The 26,300-nt window shown below is 37.0% G+C and overlaps 1 protein-coding gene across 1 annotated transcript in view; it reads right to left on the bottom strand.

Moving 5' to 3' along the window:
- Positions 1 to 26,300, bottom strand: part of f8 (coagulation factor VIII, procoagulant component) — a 131,231-nt gene that overhangs the window by 55,149 nt on the left and 49,782 nt on the right. The window contains exons 6-11 of the mRNA XM_039766528.1: positions 25,348 to 25,563; positions 20,579 to 20,828; positions 19,784 to 19,958; positions 17,112 to 17,205; positions 7,394 to 7,605; positions 4,369 to 4,519 (exon numbers count right to left, since the gene is read on the bottom strand). Coding sequence (XP_039622462.1) covers positions 4,369 to 4,519; positions 7,394 to 7,605; positions 17,112 to 17,205; positions 19,784 to 19,958; positions 20,579 to 20,828; positions 25,348 to 25,563 — 1,098 coding nt within the window. The remainder of the gene's footprint in view (positions 1 to 4,368; positions 4,520 to 7,393; positions 7,606 to 17,111; positions 17,206 to 19,783; positions 19,959 to 20,578; positions 20,829 to 25,347; positions 25,564 to 26,300) is intronic.

Genomic DNA, 26,300 nt, shown 5'->3' with positions numbered 1-26,300 from the left:
TTATGGAAAAAAATGAAGCAATTCAGAGGAACGATGAAGAAATTCAGGGGAACAAATCTTACAAAGCAAGTCAATTAAAATTAATTCGAAAGAAGTTAATTAGCAGAAAAACTTGTCACCTATTAAGAAAAGGGTTAGAATTAAAACCTGCAGCCACTGCAGCCCTCCATAACTGTAGTTGGAGATCAATACATTATGATATTTTAGGTCTTTTAGAGCAAATTAAGCTGAGAGACATGGTCTTGTTGATCAAGTATGCCCAACAGCACTTCATCACACATAGCATGTATTGTAGTGGTTCTCCTGGAAGAATTAGGATCTTGTCAACTGGTTGCATGAATTCTGCATACAGCAGGCACCAATTAGCAGTACTTTAGCCTCAGGTTCTGAAAATATTACATGAAAACCTGAAGAAGATCTAAAATCACAGTCGGTTTTGAATATTTCATAGTAGATTTATGTATTAATTGAAATATGTTCAAATATTGATCACAAACACTAGCAAGAAGACAATTAATGTGCTGCATTTACCATAAAGAATTCATTTTACTTGTGCATATTCATTTATGGTAAGATATGAATAACTATTTGGTCTACTGTACTGATTAAAGTTCCAAATTGCTTTACAAATGAAACATTCACTACTTCCCCTACCATTTTTTGAAATTATTTTTACCATCTGGCTTTTTGTATATACACTGCTTAAACAAATTAAGAGAAAACTTAAATCTCACATCGGATCTTGATGAACAAAATATTCAAGAGGAAAATCTTTATTGAGAAACACTATGTAATTCATTGAGAATGGTCAATGGAAACCAAAATCACCAACCCATTGAGGGATGAATTCAAAACACAGAAAATCAAAGTCAAAAACTGAAATCACAGGCTGATCCAACTTGAATGGGTGAATTTCATCATGGCAGTTCATAATGTGACTCAATAGTGTGTATGGCCCCCACATGCCTGTATGCAGTCCTGACAACATCTGGGCATGGTCCTGATGAGAAGACAGCAGATGGTGACCTGGAAGATCTCCTCCCAGACCTTGACCGGGGCAACAGTGAGCTCCTGGACAGCCTGTGGTGCTACATGGTGGTGTTGTGTACACCGATACAGCATAGGCTCTGACAGTGGCTCAGAGGATTTCATCCTGACACCTAACAGCAGTCAGGGTACCGTTGCCTAGCACGTTGAGGTCTGTGTAACCCTCCAAGGTATGCCTCCCGAGTCCATCCCTGACCCACCGCCAAACTGGTCATGCTGGATGATGTTGCAGGCTGCATAACGTTCACCACGGTGTCTCCAGACATTTTCATGTCTGTCACATGTGTCCATTGTGAACCTGCTCTCATCTGTGAAGAGAATGGGGTGCCAATGGCAAAGATGCCAGTTGTGGTTTTCTCAGGTGAATGCCAATCATGCTCCATGGTGATGAGCTGTGAAAGCAGCTCCACACTAGAGGATGTTGGGCCAAGGCTCAATAAATAACCAAGGCTCATTTGTGAGCAAAATCTTAGCCAAATAAAGAGAACGGGAATTTGAAAACCAGTAGACACACATGCAACCAGAGCCAATATATTAATCCTCACTTGTATTAAAAAAATAACAAAAAAAAAAAAAAACAATAACCAGAGTTCATTAAAAACAAATATTTCAAGACAATCAAGGTCTTGGGATATGACACATGTTCTGCTAGGGAAGGAAAGAATTGAGAAAACTGAGAAAATACCATGTTATGAAGCATTGTTGTCAAAGTCTTCCAATGTTTCTAATGTTGCATTTTATTAAATAAACAACACCTATGTCCAAAGCACAAACACAAAATGAAGTCAGAATCTAAATACATTGCCAGAAACATCATTAACCCTGAATTCAAAAACCTAAATGCAGCGAAAATCACTTACAAGTTATCCACAAATTCGGACAAAGCTACTGACTTAAATGGTGTTGTGCTGACGCTACAATTCAGAGTTTAGCAACCAGGCTCTGCATCTTGATGAAGGAGCTACCATAAAATAGCAGAAAAATCCATCATGGTGGAATAAAAATGTAACAATTAAATAAAATAGTATGTTGTAAAACTAATTCAATCTGCAAGAAAATAACAATACTGAATTTAGCATACTTGTAATTATACTAGAAAAAAATGAAAGAAGACTTGAAAAAAGTTTCTTGAGCACATAAAAAGAAATACCAAAAGAACTATAATCATCATAGCATGAGGTTGAAAGGTATTTTTGCGCCTATTTGGGGTGACATTTCCACACTTCAATCTTTTACAATGATACCCTTCCAGCTGGTGGACAGCTGAGGTCAGTTCTCAAAAAGTGTGAAGTTCTATCATCTTCTCCTCTTCTCCTACCCTCTTCTTTTATTTCATTCTCTTGCCCTTCCATCTGAGGCCAGTTGCCGCATTGTATGCTGCCTTTACCCTTTCAGTCACCTCTTACCACTCTATCCTGAAATACCATTTTGAAAAAGTTCAACTTTCTTGTGGAAATTAAAATCATCAATATATTTAATGTAAATTCATCATTGTGTACCATAAGCAGTACATTATCAGACTGGCTGATGTCCCATACTGCCATCTCTTTTCCTTTAATACTTTTGGTACATCACTATTTATATTTTGGATGTTCTCCCATCTGCTTCTTCTGCATTCTTCATTTCTAACTCTCTTTCTTTGATCCTCTCTAGTCATGTTCCACCCTGACCTGATATCTTCCTTCTACTAGATCCCTGTGCTTTTACTTCTACCACTTCTATACAGTAAAGAATCTTCTCCTTGAGAAAAATTGATGCTAAGCATCTCATTTGAATGTTCCAACTCTGTTAATTTATGGAAGTTCTTCCTTCTATAACTTGGTACTTTTTAAGCTGTTTGTTACATCCTGAGAAGAATTAATAACTGAAAACGACACCCCCTGATTAAAAATATTGGGATTCAGAACTGAAACTTACATTTGGTGATGATCAGATAGTTTCCCTTGATATGCTATGCTAAACAAGAGTAATGGCCATGGGCATAGATGGACATTGAGTCCTACAAAAATGCTTCAGAGTTCTCACTTCTATATTATCTCACCTATATGTTAACTTACCTTAACCAGTCAGATGGCAATATGAATTATTGAAGCCATCTGCTGCTTGGAACCTGGAGCTTGAAGTTGTATATATTTATTAATTTTCTTTTATACTATCATTTATATGATGAATACAAATGACCAAATAAGATTTTTATTTGAGTGATTGCATCCAGATTAAGTGATTTGCCAGAGCATTTAAAATTAATTTAGTCATATGACATGTTTATTTCCAGTGATTTGGGAATCATAATTGTATACTACATGTGCTTCTATATTATTGCCACGGGGGGCACTGCCAGGTTAATTGACTTTCTCACTGTTACAAAGTTACTTAGCGGCATGGAGTGCTGATGGAGAAACCTTACTGTTTGCAGAGTAACAAATTACTCACAATTAGGATAGTAGTTCGCATTTGTTTGCTGTAAACTCCTACTTTCTCAATGGCCAATATGCACACATTTAGATTTAAGCCATTTCACTGAATAAGACTGCAATATCAAACACTCGTTGTTTTTGATAACTGTACTTTTCTTAACAGGTTATTGTTTATTAATCCCTTCATCAATGATTTGTTTTGGGCACATGTTATAGAAATCTACATATATATGAAAAAAATCTAATCAATCAGTTTCAGATATGCAAATGTTTGTAAATATTTACTGTGATAAAGGAGCTATATACTGTATGTGCCCAACACGACACAGACTGACAACGTAGGCACGTTAAAATCAAAAAATGATTTTTTCTTCTTCGCCTGGGGTCCACATCTTCCCCGTGTCCCTCAGGTAAAACACAGTCCCAAGCACTAAGCACACCAAATAAACCCAAAGAAAGTCACCACAACACAATCTTCTCCATCACTCCTCTTGGCAAGCGTTGTCCTCCTCCTCCCGACTCAGCCTCCTCAGTGGTGGCCACTGGCTCTTTTTATAAGGCACCCCTTAAGTGCTCCAAGTGCTTGATTGCTGAGTTTCTGCTACACTTCCGGGTTTGGTGAAATCACTGCCCCATAAGGGCTCAGGAGTCCCAGCTGCAGCACCCCCTGGCGGCGCCTGCGGTACCCAACAGGGCTGCACCAAACTCCAATTCCCATGGAGCCCTGTGAGAGACCAAGGCACCGCTCCAACCCAGGGGGGTTGCCATCTAGTGTCCAGGGGGAGATATTGAATAGTCCATGGCTGCTCCCCCTGAACATATACTGAAGGGGCGTCCCAGCAAAGCATGGGCCCCGGCTTAAAATTACAGTTTAGATGTTAAATACGATAAAAAGGATACCTACTGTTCATCAGGTTTGACTTGTAAAACTCAATGCTTGTGCGATCAGCATTAGAGCAATCTGTGCAGTATTGTTGAATATTTTCATTGATATACCAGCTTTGATTTTCATCAAAAACTGCAAATAACAAGTGTTTTTCTTTGTCAGACTTTATCTAGAAATAAAGAAAAAAGGGCATTTTAACAGATTTCTTCCAGATAAAATGATTTCATTTTTACAGGATTGTGTATATTTAACATTTCATAAAAAATGTATGAAAGCTCCCCTGGGCAACCACTGGTGCAGAGTCATAACTTAAAATCAAAGCTTTGTGCCCAGCTGAATGCTATATGGCTGTAGAATAATTCATCACAGCAAGACAGACTGGGTCACTTCACAGTAGTTGTCAAATTACCTGCCCCAGGAGTGGCTGCTCACTAATTCTTCAAAAAGCACAATGCTCACATGTTATTGTTCCTCTGGCTGCTCCTGCTCCTGAGATCTAACCTCCCAACTCAACAACTGGTGCCCTCTGACGTGAATTGATCACTAATCTTACCCTGGGTGCTTCTTGGGCAATATATCATCCATAGAGGTCACCTGGTGGCCATACTTGTCACTGTAATCACAACTGTTAAACACATTTAACTGGGCGTAAACCTTCATTCGTTTTCCTCACACAGCCATACCACTTGCATTTCAGAATAGGTCATCCACCTGAAGCTAAACATGTTTGAGCCTGGACAGTACTTGGATGGGAAATAATCTAGGAACCTCTGGAAGTGGCCATCAGAGGGAATTCATTGAAGGACTTACTCCTTTCTTGCTGTAAACCAAGAGTTCCCAAAGGGTTCGATATCAACCCCCTGGGGTTGATTTGAACTTTCCAGGGGTCGATAGTTTCAATAAAAACTTTGGGGGTCGACGACAGCAAAAATAGACCCCCTTACTATTGCTATTTGTTTGTTACTTCAAAATATATATGCTTCCAATAGGTACCTAATTAAGAAGTAAAATAATAAAAAAAAACACTTTTTTAATAAAAACACATTACATACCAAACTTGTGAACGAAAAGGTAAAATGTGTCATTAAAAGAGTCACACGTAAGAATGTATGAAAATACATGAAGCACAAACATGTCTGTGCATTGTCTTATCGAACGTATCAGAGCAAGTGTGGACATGAAAAACCGTTGCATGTTCACACTTGCTCACGGTGGGACGAAACGACGGATATTCGATATTAGTAGAATCTATCAGTCTTGTACGATCATGCTTTCATAAAACACGATAAATTGGTTCGTTTGACGTGACATGTACTTATTTGTGATTTGAACTTTGGATATAATTATTTATTGAGGAGCAGTACTGCAAAATTCAAAAATAGAGGACACAGTTTATTCGAGTTTGAACAAAAATCTTCTGTTTCAAGTAAGTACATACTTTATTTTATTTTTTTTATCACAGGGGCTGTTGAAATTGTTTGTTAATAAAAGTTTTTATTTCTTCAGATAATAATATGACTGAACCAAAAAAGAAATGCAGACAGTACAGCTTGGACTATTTGTACTTATTTTGAATTTACATATTTATTTCATAAATGTCAAAAATGTAAAAAAAAATTTTCGTTAGTGCAGGTTTCGATATTAAATGTTGCACATGATAATCTCATATTCCGTAGTCCTTTTATCTTTTTCAATCATTAATTACAACTGATTAAAATGAAAATTTAATATTGAGTACTGTACAAATTTTTTCATTTGAGTAAGTAAAGTAAATGACTAGGGGGTCGACGGTTTTTAAAGTTTTTGCTAAAGGGGTCTACGGCCGAAAAATTTTTGGGAACTCTTGCTGTAAACTCCAGTTTCCTTCCTTATAAGTTAGTGTATACAACCATGTTTAATTATATTAAAAGCAAACATATTCTTAATGTTACTTGAAAATGAATGTCATTTTATACAGATGTAATGAGAACATTATCTTGCGATTTTTTTTTAACGGCAGTGCTTATTGTGACAGAGATGAAATACCATACATAAAATATTGAAAAAAAAATTCAACAATTCAATTACTGAACCACCTCAATCTAATTTTAGGGCCTCAGGGAACTCGGATCAATTCTAGTCACTATCTGAGGCACCGATGCGAGGTAAGAATGTCACTCCATCACACTTTCTAAGAACATTACCTGTGGGCCCTCACGCTTATGGCCCTCAGCGGGCTGGACGCAGAAGTATTCTGACTGTCTGAGAATGAGAGCCTTTATTATTTAGGCAGCTATTGTTTTCTCTGGGAGTCAGTGCAGTCATTTGTAGATCAAAAAATGTCTCACATTATATAGAAATATGAGGCCTGTGTATTAAATAACGAGACTGTGTTTCTGTCTCTTAAACAAAGCAGTGACAACTGATTATGAGCGCTTGCCATGCATATTCAAACCTGTCTAAACCTGCACGACAAACAGCAACACTCTCTGCCGTTTAGTTGATTGTCAGTCACCATTTAATGCAGTTGTGTTTCCCCTTGTGTGCCTGAATCATGGTAAGTTTAAAAGTTGAGCAACGTGTCAATTCCAAATTTTTTGCAAATTTGAGCAAAACACAAATGGAATCTTTTCAAATGCTTACTGAGGTTTACGGGGAAGACTGCATGTCTTGTGCACGTGTGTTTTTCCTAAATTGATATTGGTGCTTAATGGAAAACGTTTTGAGTCAATGGATGCAGTAAAGAAGTAAATAAGAAAACTTCAAATGTCTTGAAACAGCTGACAGAACTCGATCTGCTCCACGCCTTAGACCAGTGGAAACCAAGACTGCATGGGTGAGTAATTGCGAATAGGGAGTATATTGCAGGGGATAAGCAATAGAATTGTTATATAAATAAAAGTGAATTATTGTGTCAGTCTCGTTATTTAATAGACAGACCTCATATTGATTGGTGCATAGAAGAGGGTATTTATTCATTCAAAACACCGAGAGAGACGGCAGTTTAATTTTATTTGTGAAAAATGGTATTCGCCATTAAACCAAGAATTTAAAGGGCACTTACCACTTTCCCACGTGTATCAAGAGTCTTTTTGTAGCATATTATTAAGGGGCCAATGAGACCGGAGGCAACATCCTTGATTGGATCAATAGTGCTGGAATAGATTCGGGTCAGACAGCGAGGATCAGCAGATGTAGGCCCATCCTCAGATGTTATATTCCAGGAGTAAATAAATGACTCATTGGGTTTAATTGCAAAGAATTTTAGGTTCTTTCCTTAAATGATAAAGTAAAGAAGCACAAGAATAGTTTACTTAATTAACCACTTTTCAGCATGTTAGAAATAATCTGCCATAGGACAACTTTTACTTGAAAATCTCTCAGATTGTGATGTCTGTCAAAAAACAAGGAAGCTCTGAGTGATGAGCCACTGTGCATAGCTTCTTCTTTTTAAAGACTTTCCACCAGATTTTGTGCATTGTGTTATATAGGTAGCTTTTAAAACAGTTATTGTGAATCACTGCAAAAGGAGTAATAAGTTCTGGCTGATGGAAACTGAAAATCAAATCACTGCTGGGTAAAACAAAAGAGTAAACCTCAGAAAAACATGCTGGTCATTCTGTCTATCATATTGTGCAAAGACAAAGATGCTGAGGCTTTTTTGGCTTTTAAAGAACAACAGATAATCTTCTGTTTGTTCCAGGCTCCAATCTATTCCTCATTCTGGGAAAAATGCATCCTGTTTAATACATTAAGAAAATTCCTCTCAGCTGTTTCCTTAAGTGTAGTATTTGCTATTCATTTGGAGAAAATCTGCTGTATTTTCCCTCTTGAGCCTTTTAAATTTCTTAAATACTTGCTCATTTTTTGATTAATGTTTATAATATTTTTGCTAAGAATCAAATAAAATTATCCTAAAACAAGTCAAGGCAGTCCTCAGGTAAGTGGTGAGTTCCCAAGATTTAAGAATGTAGTGTAAGTAATTACTTAACTTTACAGTGGATGTTAAATATGTTTGTTATGCTATAAAATCAAATGCAGCATGTACCAACAATGAACACAGTATTCGTTTTATTTCACCCTACAAATGGGTTATTTTTTATAATATTTTAATGGCTCACTATTAGGTACATGTTCATTTTTGGTTGCACATCTTGGCTCAATTTGAAATTTAAGATTTTTTGAATATTTTGAAAAATAAAACTAAAATATTAGAGGCAAGCACCACATATACAAAAATACAGTAATATGCAAAAATCCTAGGCACTTTAAAGAGTAAAAAATGCACCTTACATGATTATTTAAAGTCTTCTGGATGAGTGTGTTAATAGAAACAAATATATTTAAGAGTTCCATAAATTCAGTTTCTCAAAAAGGGAAGCAGTGCAATAATAGACAGCTTTCCAGCTGAAAAACATGAAATCTTTGTAGGCAGTTCCTGATTAAGCAAATGTGGTTTACTGAAACAACAATAGGAGAAGGACAAGCAGATAACAAAGGGGAGGTGGCAGTAAAAGCAGCAAACCTACAATCTTACACCATTGTAAAAATGAGCACAGTGACCAGACACAAGGTGGTTAGTCTACATCATCAAGGCCTCTTCCAAGCTGAACTTTTACGGCAGATAGTTGTTTCCAGATGAGCGGTCCAAGCTATTCTGCAGCAGCACAATAAACCTGAAAGGAGAACGACTGAAAACGCAGTGGTCGGCCATGGAAACTAGGTGCAGCAAATGAGAAATCCATTGTGCTTACTTTGCTTGATAAATAGAAAATGTCCAACACCGCTGTCAGTGCAGAAATGGCAGAAACCCTGAGATACTGGTACACCCATCTACAGTCTGGAGAAATCTTATCAGAAGCAGTGGCGGACCTATATTTTTGGGGCCCTGAAGCTTGAACTGTTGTGGTGGGGCCCTTTGTGATCAGAATCAAGGTCTATGTAACCACTGTAACTTTCTTCAAGGATGTTGTTCCATGATAGATGACGACAATTTTTTTAAAAAAATGTACCCACTACATCTCAGATTTGGATTAAAATTGCTGTACTGGATTATCTTGCAAGTCAAAGTCCCCGGTGTGAATAAAATTGTCCTATGCCTTATACTTTTTGAGTTATGCGAGGATGAAAATTAGGTTTTAAGATTATTTTGTAAAGTAAAGTTACAAAGACCACAACCAACAAAATATGCTTTCATTTTTTTTCCATTGTGGCTACCCAAAGGTAAATCATTTTAATAAAAATTTTAATTTCTGTCAAAAATGTTAACAATGTTTTAGATTATTTTTAATTATTTTATATTAAATATATTTAGAACTAGCTGTCCCCCGTGGCTCCGCCCACATAGTAGTGAAACAGGACAAACTTTAAAAATCAATTAACAAACAGGTATCGCCAGCTAAGTGGATGCAAGGTCTGCTCTAAAACCTGGCCAGAGGTACACCGATTCAAATGGAGGCTGGCGCATGAGTGAGAAGGGCCTGCCCGGCTCCCCACTCCTGACGTCACGCTTCCTCCTCCCCTCGGCCCACAGCCTCTCTCTTTTATTAGCATGAATATATCGCTCCTGCAACCAAACTATGATTCTTAGTGCGATGAGAGAAGTCGCAAAATCAACCAGAACGTTCAAGCAAATTCTAGAAAAAACCCAATCTAAATCTTTTAAGTACTTCAAAAGCAGATAGACATATAGAGAGAAGTTGGATTTTATATATATAGAGATGAAACATCCTTAATTAAACATTAAGTTTTTTGCATCTACATGATACTTCAATAATCTTAAATTTTTATTTTAACTATTATTTTGTATTGAATTACGCTATACTATTAATATTATTTTTTTTAAAAAACCCTTCTCATACCCAAAATTATTAAGAAATTGGACTAAAATTGTTTCTGAGACCCTTGTGGGTTTAGGATTCCTGAAGCTTAAACTTCATTAATTTCATAATAGATCTGCCCCGATCAGAAGTGGTCTTCATGGAGGAATTGTGACCAAAAAGACCTTTCTGTGAGGTTCAAATAAAGCCAAACAACTCACCCATGCAGGAAAACACAAGGACTGGGGTGAAGCAAAATGGCAGCAGGTTTTCTGGACTGATGAGTCCAGAATTTTTTGGCACTAACAGAAGGCGGTATGTCCACTGAAGGCCTGGAAAAAGTTACATAGATGAATGGCCACATTCAATAGTGAAGCACAGTTGAGGTTCCCTACAGGTTTGGGTCTGCCTTTCTGAAAATGGAGTTGGTGATTTCACCAGAATTGATGTGCACCTCACTGCTGAGAAGTACAGGTAGAGATTTTTTTTCATTATGCAGTATAATCAGGGATGGATCTGATCTGTTACAGTGTCATCCTGTAGCATGACAATGACCTCAAACACATAGGCAAAAAAACTGTCAACAGTGAAATGTGAGATGAGGAATCCTGCACCAGACAGTGTGACCCCATCAGAGCCCTGTGAACAACAGTATTTGTCCAGTATGAGATTACAAACAAAACAGACAAAGTCTGCCGTCGAACTGCGCAAACGTCTCCGGGAGACTTGGAACAATGAACCTTACTAGTACATACAGTACCTTCAGAAACTGCATGACAGGGCACTGAACAGATCACACCCAATATTGATTCAATGTATGTTTTTTTGTTTTTCTGCACTTTCTAGGAAGCTTATTGATTAATCAAAACTGTTCATGACATTATTTTTGAAAATACTTCTGCTTTACTTTTGCACAGTACTTTATATGTCTCCATTATTGAATTATACATAAGAACAGTTAACTCTAATAGGTGTATTTATAATATGTATTGTTGCTTTTCAGTTCAGTTTGCTGACTTCAGCCCACAGACCAGAAACCTCTGATCAGACATAAGTTTTGTTATGATGCAATCTGCTGCATAGTCAACCTTATATAACAACCAGATCTATAATAGCATACGTACTTTACTTCTTCTGTATTTAGTGTGTAATTTCAAGTTGTGCCATGCATGAATATTATAGACATTTCTTAGTTTCATTTGTATGGTGAGGAGTAGAGAACATAAGATAAATGAGAAGCTCATCCCCCCAGGACTGACCCACATGTGCCAGTTTGCAGAATGTTTCTCTGCATATGAAGTGAAATGTCTGGCTCTTTGATTCACAGTAGCATATCTCAATGTTATTTTCTACAAATAAAAGCATAGCTTTCCGCTACATTGATTACTTGCCAAGTATACAATTTCTTTGATCATCACATAAGCAACTGAATACACCATTACACAAACAGCATAGCATGAAGAATGTGAGAAGAGAGGAAAAAGCAGAATATATATTATAAATACAGAGAAAATAATCAAAAGTTACTAATGTTATAACTGTTTTATGCTGATAATCTGTATGAAAAATTTTGCCTTTAATGTTTGCTCTTTATATGTTAGAGGAGCACATAATCTGGAGGACCATATTATGCCAAGTGTGAGTATACCCTCAGACCCTTCTATTGCAGAGAAGATTTAGGATCCACTGACTTAAAGCGTTTAGAGAATATATTTTTAAAGGGTATATGAACATATGCTCTAACAATGAGCACTGCAACAGCTCAGCATTAAAAGCATAAACTAAACAAATGGAACTCCTGCAAGAAAATTTTATTTTCATTTTACAAAATTTATGATTGTGCAGATTTATTAGAGCTGTGCTTCTCTTTATGAAATATGACAACTTCATTGATTACCCTAATCCAATCTAAAGCTTATCCACTTTTCAGAGTGCATTATATCTCATAAATGAACTGTATGCTTGTAAGAAAAACAAAAAGCTGTTGGAGTTTTTTTCTTTTATTAAATATTTATATTAGCAGCTGCATTTTATAGGAGAGTGAGGACATGGATCCACTCCTCTCCTAGAACAGAAAGCTGAGGCTGCAGTGGGCACACTTTCACCAAAACTGTACAGTTGAACACTTTAGAAATGTAGCCTGGTCTGATAAATCTCAATTTCTGTTGAGGCACGCAGATGGTAGGGTCAGCATAAATCCATGTACCTAACCTGCCTTGTGTCAACCTTCCAAGCTAGTGGTGGGGGTGGAAAGGCGTGAGGAATGTTTTCGCAGCATACTTTGGGCCTGTTAATACCAAACAATCATTGTTTGAATCCAACTGACTTTTTGAGTATTGTTGCTGACCATGTGCATCCTTTCATGGCCACAATTTTTCCATCTTCTAAAGACTACTTCTGATGATGATGGTCCATGTCGCAAAGCAAAAATCATCGCAAGCTGGTGTCATGAACATGGCAATGAGTTCAAGTGTTCATCAGTGGCTTTCCAAGTCACCAAGTCTGAATCCAATAGTCCACCTTTGGGATGTGGTACAACAGGAGATTCAGAGCATGAACGGGCAGCTGACAAATCCGCAGAGAGTGCATGATACAATCATGTCAACATGGACCAGACTTATGGAATGCATTCCACAAAGAACTAAGGCTATCTTGAGAGCAAAAAGGAGGCCCTACTCAGTATTAGTATAGTATTACTAGAGCCTGACTGAATTCTGTTCATTTATTTATTATTTATTATTAAAAGACATAAATCACTTGCAACGAGTGCAGAATGCAGCTGCTAGAATCCTAACTAGGAAAAGAAAATCCTAACACATCTCTCCAGTTCTGATGTCACTACACTGGTTGCCTGTGTCATTCAGGATTGACTTTAAAATACTGCTTATGGTTTATAAAGCCTTAAATAATCTCGCTCCATCTTATATATCGGAATGTCTGACACGTTATATTCTAAATCGTAACCTTAGATCCTCAAATGAGTGTCTCCTTAGAATTCCAAAAGCTAAACTTAAAAGAAGTGGTGAGGCGGCCTTCTGCTGTTATGCACCTAAAATCTGAAATAGCCTGCCAATAGGAATTCGCCAGGCAAATACAGTAGAGCACTTTAAAACACTGCTGAAAACACATTACTTTAACATGGCCTTTTTATAACTTCACTTTAACTTAATACTGATACTCTGTATGTTCAATTCATCATAATAATTATTCATAGTGGCTCCAAAATCCGTACTGACCCCTACTCTCTCTTCTGTTTCTTTTTCCGGTTTCTTCCTACTCAAAGCATCATGATGCACCAACATTGATGGACTGAAAGCCAGAAGTCTACGTGACCATCATTATCAAGTCCTTCCATGAGAACCCTAAATACAAAGAGGACTGTTTCATTTATGTTAGGTAGATTGCCCAGAGGGGACTGGGCGGTCTCTTGGTCTGGAACCCCTACAGATTTTATTTTTTTTTCTCCAGCCTCTGGAGTTTTTTTTTTTCTGTCCACCTTGGCCATCGGACCTTACTCTTATTCTATATTAATTAATGTTGACTTATGTTTATTTTTTATTGTGTCTTCTATTTTTCTATTCATTTTGTAAAGCACTTTGAGCTACATTTTTTGTATGAAAATGTGCTATATAAATAAATGTTGTTGTTGTTGTTATTCTTAAAGCAGAGTTTAATCTTTATATACAGTATATAAAATCCAATGTCTTTCTGTCTGTATGTCTGTCCACTTTTCACGAGAGGACTACTTAACGGATTTAGATCGGGTTTTTTTTCTATAATTTGCTTGAACATTTCGGTTGATTTTGCGACCTCTCTCATTGTGCTAAGTAGTATAGTTGGCTTGCAGTACCGATTTATTTCTGCAAATCCAAAAGATGTAGCGGGCCGAGGGGAGGGGGTGGGCCCCTCCTCACTCATGTGCCAGCCTCGGGGCGTATATTACATTCGCTTAGCTAGCAAACAAGAGAAGTACTTAACAGATTTAGATTGGGTGTTTTTCTAGAATTTGCTTGAACATTCTGGTTGATTTTGTGACTTTTCTCATTGCACTAAGAATCATAGTTTGCTTGCAGGAGCGATATATATATTGTCGCTAATCCAAGACAGAGGCTGCGGGCCAAGGGGAGGGGGAAGCATGATGTCAGGGGTAGGGAGTTGGTCTACCTCTGTGTTTTGGAGCATAACTTGCCTCTGCTTAGCTAACGATTCCTTTTTATTAATTGGTTTTTAAAGTTTGTCCTATTTCACTACTACTGTATGTGTCCAGAGCTGCAGGGAATGGCTAATCTTCTATAAAAATAAAATGAACAGTTAACAATACATACTCCCCCCTTGACTTAGAATATAGTGACAATAGAAGGACCAGGAGAATACACAGAGTATGTTATTTCAGGTTTCACATATGTTTATAATTATAAGAAAAAAGCTAGAACAAGTGTATTTTTTTCTTAAAAATTTTAATTTGTGTATCAAATATAACTAATAATTAGTATATACATGCGATTTATTGGTTATGCATACTTATAATGTATATGTTTTTGCTGTATTTTTATTATACATATATAAACAAAAGACCTGTGTGTGTGTATGGAGAGGTCCACACTGCTCATGCTCAACCACAGCCACTAGATGGTGCAGGCATACACTTCTAATTTTTTTTTGCTACTTGCATGCACCTCACTTCTCACTACGAAAGACCTGTGTGAAGCAAACACTGCTGCGTAACAATGACGTTATGTGAATGACACAGATGAACAGATACAATGTCAAAAGGAAGCAAATGCTGCGACTCAAAAACGTGCAATTGAAACACCTCAGCAAGGGAGGGCAAGGCTTAAAGTTTTCACTAAAAAATTATCATTTCTGAAGGTATTTTCTGGAGACAAAGATTAATAGGACTCATATGCCAGCGATATGGCTAAGATGTGGTATTGCCATTGTCTTCTTACGAAAGTCAGTAGGGCAGCAAGCACAGGTGGGTCCACGTCCTCTGCACTGGATAATTCTTAAGAGTTAGCTGACACCTCTCCAGGTTCACAGATATAGTAAAACTGCTAGGGAGTCTTTTGTCCTGAAGGCAACATGCAGCTAGCATATACATAAATAAACATGCAAATGAAAATATTTGAGCTTGTAATTGGAATATTAGGCGCACTATCAGTTGTGAAATTATGCATTTTTTGGAATGTGGGCATCCAAGCAGACATTAGAAAACAATGTCAATGTCAAATTTATTTATATAGCACATTTAAAAAAACATAGGAATGCTGTGGCCTAAATTCTTTACAATAATAGAATAAAAGAAAAACATACAATTGACATGAATAACATAAATAGAAATAAAATAAATGAATGTAAATAAAATAAATAATAAAATGAAGTAATGTTACATAATCATAATGAGGAAACCATCAGTATTACTGAAGGTCATGGAATGCAAGTGAATAGAAATGAGTCTTTAATCTCGTTTTGAACAGTTCAATTGTAGACGACTCCTTTATGTGATGAGGTAAAGAGTTCCATAGGTGAGGAGCAGCAGATGCAAAAGCCCTGTCCCCTTTAGTTTTACACTTGGTATGAGGGACAACAAGAGACAACTGATCAGAAGATCTAAGCACTCTAGACGGCTGGTGTAAAACACAAAATTCATAAATAGGCAGGAGAAAGCCCATGTAAAGATTTAAAAACTAGCAACACGATTTTAAAATCAATTCGAAAACTGACAGGCAGCCAGTGTAAAGAAGCTAATATTGGAGAAACAGAATCAGACTTTCTTGCCTCAACCAAAAAGGGAGCGACATCATTCTGGACCAACTGTAACCTGCGTATCAGGGATTTGCTAATCCTATAATATAGCGAGTTGCAGTAATCAAGGCGAGAGAAGATAAAAGCATGAGTAGCTTTCTCAAGATCCCTAGAAGATAAAAAAGGCTTGATCTTACCTAATAGACGAAGCTGGAGAAAGCAACTCTTGACTACAGAATTTACTTGTTTCTCCAAAGAGAGGTTACTGTCAAAGATAACACCAAGATTGTGGACTTGAGGTTTGCAAAAGACAGAGAAAGAGCAGAGAAGTCCAAGACCAATTTGGGCTTTAACTGATGGACCCACTATAAGCACCTCCGTTTTATTTTGATTTAGATCAAGAAAATTATTATGTTTATGTTTAAGGAGAGGGATGACACAAGATCTTACATATAACTAAGAATTATTTATGGGCATATACTGTATACAATTTTATATTTTGTTTCACTAAGTTTTGTAAATAACATTTCGATTAGATGATAAGAGATCTTGTTGCTGCTTGCATGCTCACTCATGAACTGTCTGTCTGTTTGGTTTAACATCTGTATTCTCTTTTGCTGGAAGTCATTGAGCCATCCAAGTCTTTGAACGTTTACTCAAAACCTGTACTTCAGACAAGAAACACATTCATGCCCTGTTACTACTTGACACTCGTATTTGATGTGCCTTCACTGCTGCTTGTTTCAAAAAGTTAAATCAGCATTAAACTCCTCCTTTGCCTGTTTCATCACCCACTGCCTATTTTCACATGCATGTGGATATTTTGGGCAGAGTTAGGAATAGTTTTTCTGTGAGTGTGAGTTGTTAGGAAAGAGAGTCTCAGCATTCAGGTGGTCAGCATGGTTGTCACACAGCTCCAAAGACACTTTTCAAGTTCTGGCTGACTGTTTGTGCACAGTGGCCATAATGTTTCACTGTGTAATCTGATTCAAAATCCCACAAACATGTATAATAGGTCAATTGCTAGCCCTACATTGATACTATCTGGACATGTGCAGGTCTGTCTCTTGTTATGGGTAGATATGTAACACCATTCTGGGGTCATTCCTACATTTTGGTCCATGCAGCTGTTGGGTAAATTTATAGAAGACTCTACACTACAAGCAGAAAAAGCAAGTTTAGAAATTGGACAGATGGAAATGAGTAAGCTAGTCTTACCTTTAGCTGGACCACTGTCTACAAATGGACGGACAGATGTTAGACCTTGTGGATAGATATTATATGGACGACTAGCCAGGTTCTTGAAGACAATCTAAAATCAAGAGTTCAAAAATGTATGTTTCTCCATGCTCTCTGCATGCATGCATTTATAATTTATCAAATCAAAAATAAGATTAAGTATTAAGTATTTAATATAATGCAGTCTTAAATAAATGTATTTTCTTTAAATTTTGAACATTAAAATATTAGCTATTTGGAAAATAACCTTTCATCTATATAGTAATTTACAACCATTTATGAATATTAACATATTATTTTTAGAAAACAGTATTAAACATTGAATTGTTGTGTAGTAAATCAAAGAATTTTAAAATTGAGAGAACAACTAGGTGTTCTGTTAAGCATCAGTTAGCTATAAATCAGCCTTTTATAATGAACAATATCACACTGTTAATCTACCTTTTAATGGGTTTAATGGGTTATCTACAGTGACCTCCATAATGTTGGGGACAGAGAGAGATTTTTCTTTCATTTACCTTCTTCTCCACAGTTCAAAATTACAAATCAAACGGATGAAAACAATTTTAAAGTGCACATTGCAGACTTTCACTTATATAAATGTATTTGCTTACATTTCAGTCACAGCATGTAGAAATGACAACACTTGTTCTACATGGTCCCCCCATTTCAGGGAACCACACTGTTTGGGACACAGCTGATCTATGAAAGCAGTCATATTTAGTACTTCATTGCATATCCTTACGTGTAATTAATACTTGAAATCTGAGATTCATAGATATCACCAGTTGCAGACCTTTTTTGGTGATGTTCTGCCAAGCCATCTTCAGCTCCTGCTTGTTTCGGAGGGCTTGTCCCCTTAAGTTTTCTCTTCGGCATATGGAAGGCCTGCTTAATTGGATTTAAAAGGCGTGATTAGCTTGGCCATTCTATAATTTTCCATTTTTTAGTTTTGAAAAACTCCTGGGTTGCCTTTGTAGTATGTTTGTGGTCATTATCTTATTGTAGGAAGAAGTGCCGTCCAATGAGTTTGGAGGAATTTACTAGAACTTGAGCAGATCAGATGTTTCTATACCCCTCAGAATTAAATATGCAACTTTTAAGTATTTGTTTGCAAACTTTAATCTGGCCATCCTGTTTTTGTGGCTAACTAGTGGTTTGCATCTTGCAGTGTGGTCTCTGTATCTTTGTTCATGAAGTCTTCTTCTGATAGTCGTCTCTGACACATCCACATCTGCCTCCTGAAGTCTGTTTCTGATCTGTTGGACAGGCATTTGGTGCTTTACCCTTGCCATAGTGAGGATTCTTCTGTCATCAGCAGTGGAGGTCTTCCTTGGCCTACCAGTCCCTTTGCGATTACTGAGCTCACCAGTGTGTTCTTTCTTCTTAACAATATTCCAGACAGTTGATTTATGTAATCCTAAGGATTTTCTGATGTCTCTAATGGTTTTATTCTTGTTTTTCAATATTATAATGGCTTATTTCACTTCATTGGCACAGCTCTTGTCCTCTAGCATAGGTATCTTATGTCTGCACTAATGAAGTAATGGAACACAACTGAGTAATCACAAAAGCCTGTGATGCCAATTGTCCCAGACATTATGGTCCACGTAGGAAAAGTATTGACAGTTTTACATGGTGCGACTGAAATGTATGAAAATACCCTTAAATTACCCTTGAATTGTTAAGTGTAAAGTGTGGAAAAAAATCTGTCTTTGTCTCCAACATTATGGAGGACACAGATCTATCTATCTATCTATCTATCTATCTATCTATCTATCTATCTATCTATCTATCTATCTATCTATTACTATTAAGTTCCCTTTTAATGGATATTTTTTTCTATCTGTTCTTCATATAGTGTCCTTCCTATCAATCTCTCTACTAATAAACACAATGAAGACTGGCTTTTTATAATTTAAATTATAAATAAATTATTAGTATGAAGACTCTATGTTCAGAAATTATCATTTTGTAAAAATTCCAATCTGTATTTTGTATAAATGGCAACAAATGTGTATATTCAGAAAAAAATTGCTATTACTGTAAAACTTTCATTTTTAGGTAAAATGTCATAATCACTAACTGATAATCTCAGTGATTTTCTGTCAGTACAATACAATACAAATTATATTGTTAAACAAAAAAACACCACCACACACTACAGAATGTGACACTTAAACCTTCCATCTATCTTCTGAACTCCTACTTTCCATTACTACAGTATATCACGTGAGTGCATTTGGAGTTATTGTATATTTATAGCACACACACCACCACAGTGAGCAGTTTTGACCTGCTTGGGTTTAGCTGGAAACCAGAATAGTCAGAGATTGTATCAATACTATGAAGAATCAAAGAGTGGAAAAAGGTGTGAGTGATAATCAACTGAATAAGGCTAAACAATGACCTAAACAATTGAAACAACACAAAATGAAATGAGACAGCATACGATTTCAAGATCAGGGAATTTTCTTACTTTTTAAATTCCTGTAAAATCAACACTTACAGCCAGTGAAGCTGCCTGTGGACCAAGCCAAGTACCGAATATCTGTTACCTTACAGTAAATCGCAGAATATCAAAGCATTTTTATCAGTTAATTAATTGTTAAGATTATTAATAACAATATATAAATAGAAACTATACCTACTCTTATTTCATCTCCAACTTCTCCACGCAATACCGGGCCCATGATCCCTTTATCCTTCTCTTGTTTCTGGATGCGAGTTGTGAATTTGCCATCTGTATATTCTGAATACACAGCTTTTTTGTACTGCTTTCCAATTCTTTTTGAATTTTTCTCTAAATAAAGAGATGCAAGTTTCCTAAAAAGTAAGGAAGAAAAGTGATCACAGAGACACAACTTAGTCTAAACTTTTTAATAGCTGTGGTACGCTTTGCACACGCTGTTTTCCATCACAGTCACTATCCCTTTTGTCCTGGTGAAGTGATGTGAGGGGCTTAGCTATCTTAGCTATCTTTCATAATTTTTCAGGTCTTGTACTCTTAACTTTCAACCAGGCTATTTATGGCTTCCCAGAACCACAAGGACTTAATTGATTTTTATGTAATCTTTCAATGTTTTTGTGTTGAAATATTTTTAAACTTTTTCTGTCTTTTCTGTCTAGCTTTGATAAAGAAGTGTTCCACTGGGCCATTCTTTGGTTATCCATGAAGACAACAGTATAATCTTATGTTACAAATATTGTAATTATTTATATTTGTTTCTCAAACCATGTATATATAAGATTATTATTTTAAAAATAAAAAGCTAAAACAAGACATAAACCAATATACACTAAACAAGGATTCCCATTATACTGTTTGAAAGACCAGCAGTCCTTCTTGACTTAAATTGTTATTTGCTTGATGTTTCAGAAATGGTGTACTGAATCATTATGCAGCTTAAATTAATTGCAATAGTAACAATGGCCACTTGGCTAACCTGTCTTTTAAATTGTAAAGGTCAGGAGCATAGTCCCAGGTGATCTCCTCCACAGCAATGAAGTGCACCCATATTTTTGACTGAAGTTTTACAGATGAACGGACTTGCAGTGGGCTCTGAATTTCCTGCAGGCCTTCCAAAATATCCTCGTAATTATAGTAATATTCTTCATCTTCGTGATCTTGGTTGACTTTTCTGTTTGACATTTCAACAGCGCATGCTTCAACAATAAAATATGCAACCATGCCGGCTGAAAGAAAAAAGAATGCTTAGCAAGAATGTGAACTCTGGGCACAATTATAAGTGTTTGTGATAACCTAAGTATTGATTTCATGCATTAGCTTTTTTAATTAGCTGAGCTCTGAAAAAGATGATTAAAATATTATGCTGGACAGATAAAGTAAAACTTGAATATAGTAATATTCATGATATGTAAATGTATACCATTTACAGATGCAAAGTGGACAGAAAGAACTACCGACAAACAGAAATTCAAAAGCCGTTATCAAAAGTGCAGTATGTGTCCAAGGTAAGGCTTAATCAAAGAAAATATGACCTTTTATGTGTTTTCACAATGTGATGCTCATGTGTAAGGTAGGGTCTGAATTCAGTTTGAATATATTAAAGCTTTCTCCAGTACTAAAAAGATCCCAAACTACATCTAGTTTAAGATTTGAAAATTACAATTGGCTGTAAACGTTGTTACTACAGGCAGGCAGTGATGAATGCAGTCACCAGTTCTATGTAAGGCGGCCAGGTTTAGGATAAAAAGAGCTGCTCACCATTAGTCCAGTGTGCTTTAGCAAAAAGAGGAGAAAAAGCAATGGCGAGAAGTTAACCAGAATTAGGGATGTCATAAAACTGGAATGTTTATATTCAATACCAATTCCAGTGAAATTTCACAATACTCACACCTACTGTATTTGATACCATGACAAAAAACAAAGTTCCTTTCACCTGTTTTTTAATTAAAGTACTTCCTTTATTTAAATGGAAAATATATACAGCATATTTTTTTTTTCTGTAACTAGGGGGCTTCATCCCCTGCTCACTTCACTCGCCAACCCCAACCCCCTCCTGTCCTGCGCTACGCACCAGAATCTCTGTCGCTCACATTTGTGAAGAGGGAGGCTGAACGCACCCCAAGGAGATGTGGTCGCCCCTCCAAAACCCCCTCTTAAATGGTGATACAATGGGAAACAAATCCAGTGCTTTTTTTTAACCTCCTCTTTGCTCGATCAGCTGTTGGCTTGCTGCTGCTGCCGTGCCACATGATCTGCATCTCGTGTGGCGTACTTCTGTAATATCACCTATGTCCATATATTCTATCTCTTTCCGCTCTTTCATTTTCATCAATATCACACTGAATTTTGATTCCGGGTTTGGAATCACATCGTGACAGCGCAACATGATTGAATATTGTTTCTTTCTCTCTACAAGAAATGTGTCTGACAATATCTCGCGGGACATGAAAGTGTCTCCTTCCAAGATTTTTTTTTATAATAGAGAGATAGAATATAAAATATTTAAGTACTAACAGTAACAACAGCTTTAGAATAGTGATATATCCATGAAGTAATTACCCAATTATCATTTAAGCAATCTAATATTGGCATTTACAAATATCAAATTACAATCAAGACTGGAATTTAATTTATGATAAACATGGGAATTCCTCCAGTGTAACAGCAAATTGAGGGGATTTCAGGATAAGGGCTAAAAATATAGGACTTCAGCACAGACTAAGTGATTTATCTTACCAAGGTTATATATTCCATGCCATTTGACCTCCTTTAACTGAAAAACACTGCAACATTACCTGGTACAAAAAAGACTTGCTAAAGAGTAATATTTAATGAATGAGTCAAACCAATTCACATTTCAAAAGTCACAAACTCTTGGGGATTTAACTGTCCAAATGCGTCCCTCCTTTTTTTTTTTACATTTGTCCAAACTTTAACGCTTTCTGTGTGAAACCAGACCTGTCAAATGTACTTTAATACATTTTTCAGGAATTCTTGTAAAAACAACCTTTGTTGCGTTATTTTCAAAGTATCTTAATGTACTGCATATGCATGATCAGACTTTGTTATTGCCTGGCCCGTGTATAAATCCAGAATTAGAAAATTAGCTGGACTTGCGTTACTTGCAGTCAATTAATTGTAACTGAGAGATGGCATTACATGCTCCAATGTTCCATTCAAATATATGATATAATGTATGTGCTTTCACTATATTTCTCACATGAACATTAGTCTGCCTGCAAAAACCAAATAAATGACACAACTTTAGCGTTTGTAGGTTTGCTTTCAGTGTGTTGTTTTGTCCGTATTGCTATAATTGTGTGTCTCTGGGATGCCTTTTTGTTAGCACAGTACATGTCATATTGCTAAAGAGACATGTTTTGTGCTTCAAGGCATTGAAAGACTAAATGAATGTTATTTTGGTATTAACAAATGGCACCGCTTATTTCATCATTGGTGTACACAAGTGAAACAGCCACTTTGTCTGACACTTGTCTCGATTTTTACTTGCTACATCTGGCAGTGCTGGTCCGCAGTTTCCTTCCACATTCCATGGTCTTATGCGTATAATTGTGTATGCGTTCAATTTTTTTCTCAACGATTCTGAACCATATATGCCACTTAGAAAACTGATGAATACTTGGACATGGAATTAAAAAGGACAGTCCACAAAATGAACAATTACAACTCAACTCCGATCGGTGGCATCAAAACACACACAAATGTATTTCTGACCTGGCTCTATAATGGGACAAAAGTGGCAGTAACAAAAGCCTATGTGTACGTGTTCTGCCTGATTTATTTATTTTTTTAAGTAATAACCATTACTCCAGCAATCACACAATGAAATTCTCCTGCTTCCATCACACAGCATTTGCAGACATGACTCCATCTGTTTTTCTTTTCGAGATGTGTAGAATGCGGTGCTGTAGCACTGTGAGTCATTTTTATGTGTAGTTTTTACTAACACTTTAATTACATATTATTGAGTCTTCCAAAGTAACACGACTACTTACAGTCACACATCAGTATGGTATCGACTGTACCTTCACTCTGTCCAATACTGCACCATTACATATTTCAGCATTTTAGTATCAACTTGGTATCAAAGTTTTGGTTCTTGTGACATCCCTAACCAGAATATTGAAAGACAAAATGTGTCAATGTTTTTCAGATTGGTTTTATGAGCATATACTAGATGAAAAAGAAACATATTTATAAGCAAAAGAAACTAATATTCTCCTGAAATAAGGCAGAGCAGGTCTCAGTGGAACATTGATCTCAGGGTCCAACAGAGGGCGCTCATGCTCGGTGGTCCAAAACTGCATATGCCTTTACTTGAGGCAACTTACAATAAATAAATCTAAATGCATTTTGTTTATCAGGAAAAGAAAGTTAACAAACAACAGAAACATTTTAAAATACAAATGTCCTAATACTAAGGATAAGTAAAAGCAGTATCATGACAGAAAGATATTGTGAGGCACTTTTGCGTTTTCATGATAATTTCATTCTACAGCTTGGGAGCAAACGTCTGTTTTTAGCTCATCTGTGTTTTGAATATATTGATGGAAAATATGTACAGCAAATGAAAACAATAATTAATTGATAAAAACAATATTGAGGTCAAAGGCAGGTGAAGTCAAAATACAGGGATACACAGATTAGAAAAGGTCGTCAAAACTGAAAATGCTAAGCTGTAGTCAAAGTCAAAATAAACAAAGCAAGACGTCTAGTGGCCTTTCCCTAACTTATCTCTGTGGAAAATTTTATATATGTAATGTTTTAATCCAAAGCTTGGATGTCTGTGATGCACTGCCAACTTATAAAATATCAATGTGATAGCATCACACGTAACGACATCAGTCCTCCACGTAAGGTCTAATGATACCCCTGGTGCAAATCATATCAAGTTTCAAAATGGTGACAGTATCCAAATAATATTATAACAAAGTGTTTCTGCAATGATGTCACAAATATAGCAATAACATTTTACAACAAGATTAATATTGACAAAATGTGTCCATACTGACAAGTATATGTTTCAAAAGTAAGATTCATGACAATCTGGCAAGAAGAGATATAGATAGTGGACAGGCTGCACTAGAATGGAGACCTTGTTGGATGATACAAGGCTAAACTTTACATGGGAGTCCTTAAGTTAGTAGTTAGGAGGTTAGTTAAGAAGAAGCTTCACTGGTTGGGAAGAGAAGAGACCAAAATATGAAAGTAGATAAGAGTGAGTTGTTTGTTGTGGTATCAAAAAGTGAGAAGGTGGGCGAGCTAGTAGACAAATGGGGGAGCACCCTTTGAATGTAGGCCCAGAAGGCCAGCAGGGTTGTATTTCTGTCCTATTTTATCTGATGCTTTGTCTTCTCTTTTAGCTCATCTTTCTCTCTAGCTTGTGTATCTAGATTCTAGTGGTACTATTGCGGATGTCTAGAAGTGTGCAGAGGCCCACTCCTTATTACTATACAGTACATGCTGCAGGTTATCCTGACAGAGGATGCCTGCCAAGACGGAATGCTAAAGCATTGCAAGGTACACACAAACACAGGAATACACAAAGACATAGTCTTGGGAAATTGTTCAGTTTACCAGGTATCTTTGACTTTATAAAAAACAAATAGAGAAGACTTGTGCAAATTGAGGTTGAGCATGCAACTGGTAACTAAATCTCGTACCCATGTGCCATTATGCACCAACACGTTCCCACATTTTTTAATATTTCAACTAACACCTTACCATTCTGATGTAACTGGCACGATACTAGGAACTTTCCTGGTTTAAGAGCATTGAGCTGTGCAGAGGCAAATGTCACTGGTGTCATGTCAAAGGAAATCCTCCTGTGATTCTGCACAAGCAGTGTGTGGTCTTGAAAATGAACAGAGTGAATCTCCGGGCCAGTTCCCATTCCAATGAGATGCCATTGATCTTTTGACTTGAGGCACACTTTCAGGTCTATGGAAGAAGACAAAACATTCCTTATTTTATTGATATTGTCAAATTGGATTTTATCGTGCACTTCTACTGAACTATAATGGAACATTCTTATAGAAAACAGTACTAATAAATATAAAGGCTAATAAAGTAAAGTGAAGCCAAACCAAACAATTAATTTTTAACTTTAAAAACTACCTCACAATGGGAAAGTGTTCGAGAAAAGACAGCAATTGAATCCATATGAGCTCTTGGTACACTACACTGAAAAGACCCATTCTGTCATCTTACTAGTCAAACAAACATCAAGGAAATGTTTTTAATACGAGGCAAACTGTTCATGATCTGACCTTTGTGGCCCCCGGCTGGGACACCCAGGAGGACGTGAGGAGGGCTTGTGCCTCCTCCAGACCGTGAGGGGGCGTCCGTCCTGGTTCTGTTGGGAGCCACGGGTCGAGGGCATGGAAGCCCTACCCTGTAGGGGCCCGTGGCCACCGCCAGGCGGCGCCCCGATGCCGGTTTACCCCGTGTGGTCTTTGGCCGGGGATGGAGCCCGGCCGGGACGCCTTGGAGGACCAGAGGAGGGCGTGTGCCTCCTCCAGACCGAGTGGGGGCATCTGTCCTGGTTATGCAGGGGGCCTCGGGTAGGGGGCTTTGAAGCCCAGCCCTGTAGGGACCTGTGGCCACCGCCAGGCGGCGCCCCAGTGCCTGTTTATCCCGGGAGCCCGGCACTTCCGCCACACCAGGAAGTGCCGGGG

This window comes from Polypterus senegalus, chromosome 10, assembly GCF_016835505.1.
Source record: "Polypterus senegalus isolate Bchr_013 chromosome 10, ASM1683550v1, whole genome shotgun sequence".
Lineage (NCBI taxonomy): Eukaryota > Metazoa > Chordata > Cladistia > Polypteriformes > Polypteridae > Polypterus > Polypterus senegalus.
Note: the sequence above shows the minus strand (reverse complement) of the source record. Positions and strands in the feature narration are given on the sequence as shown.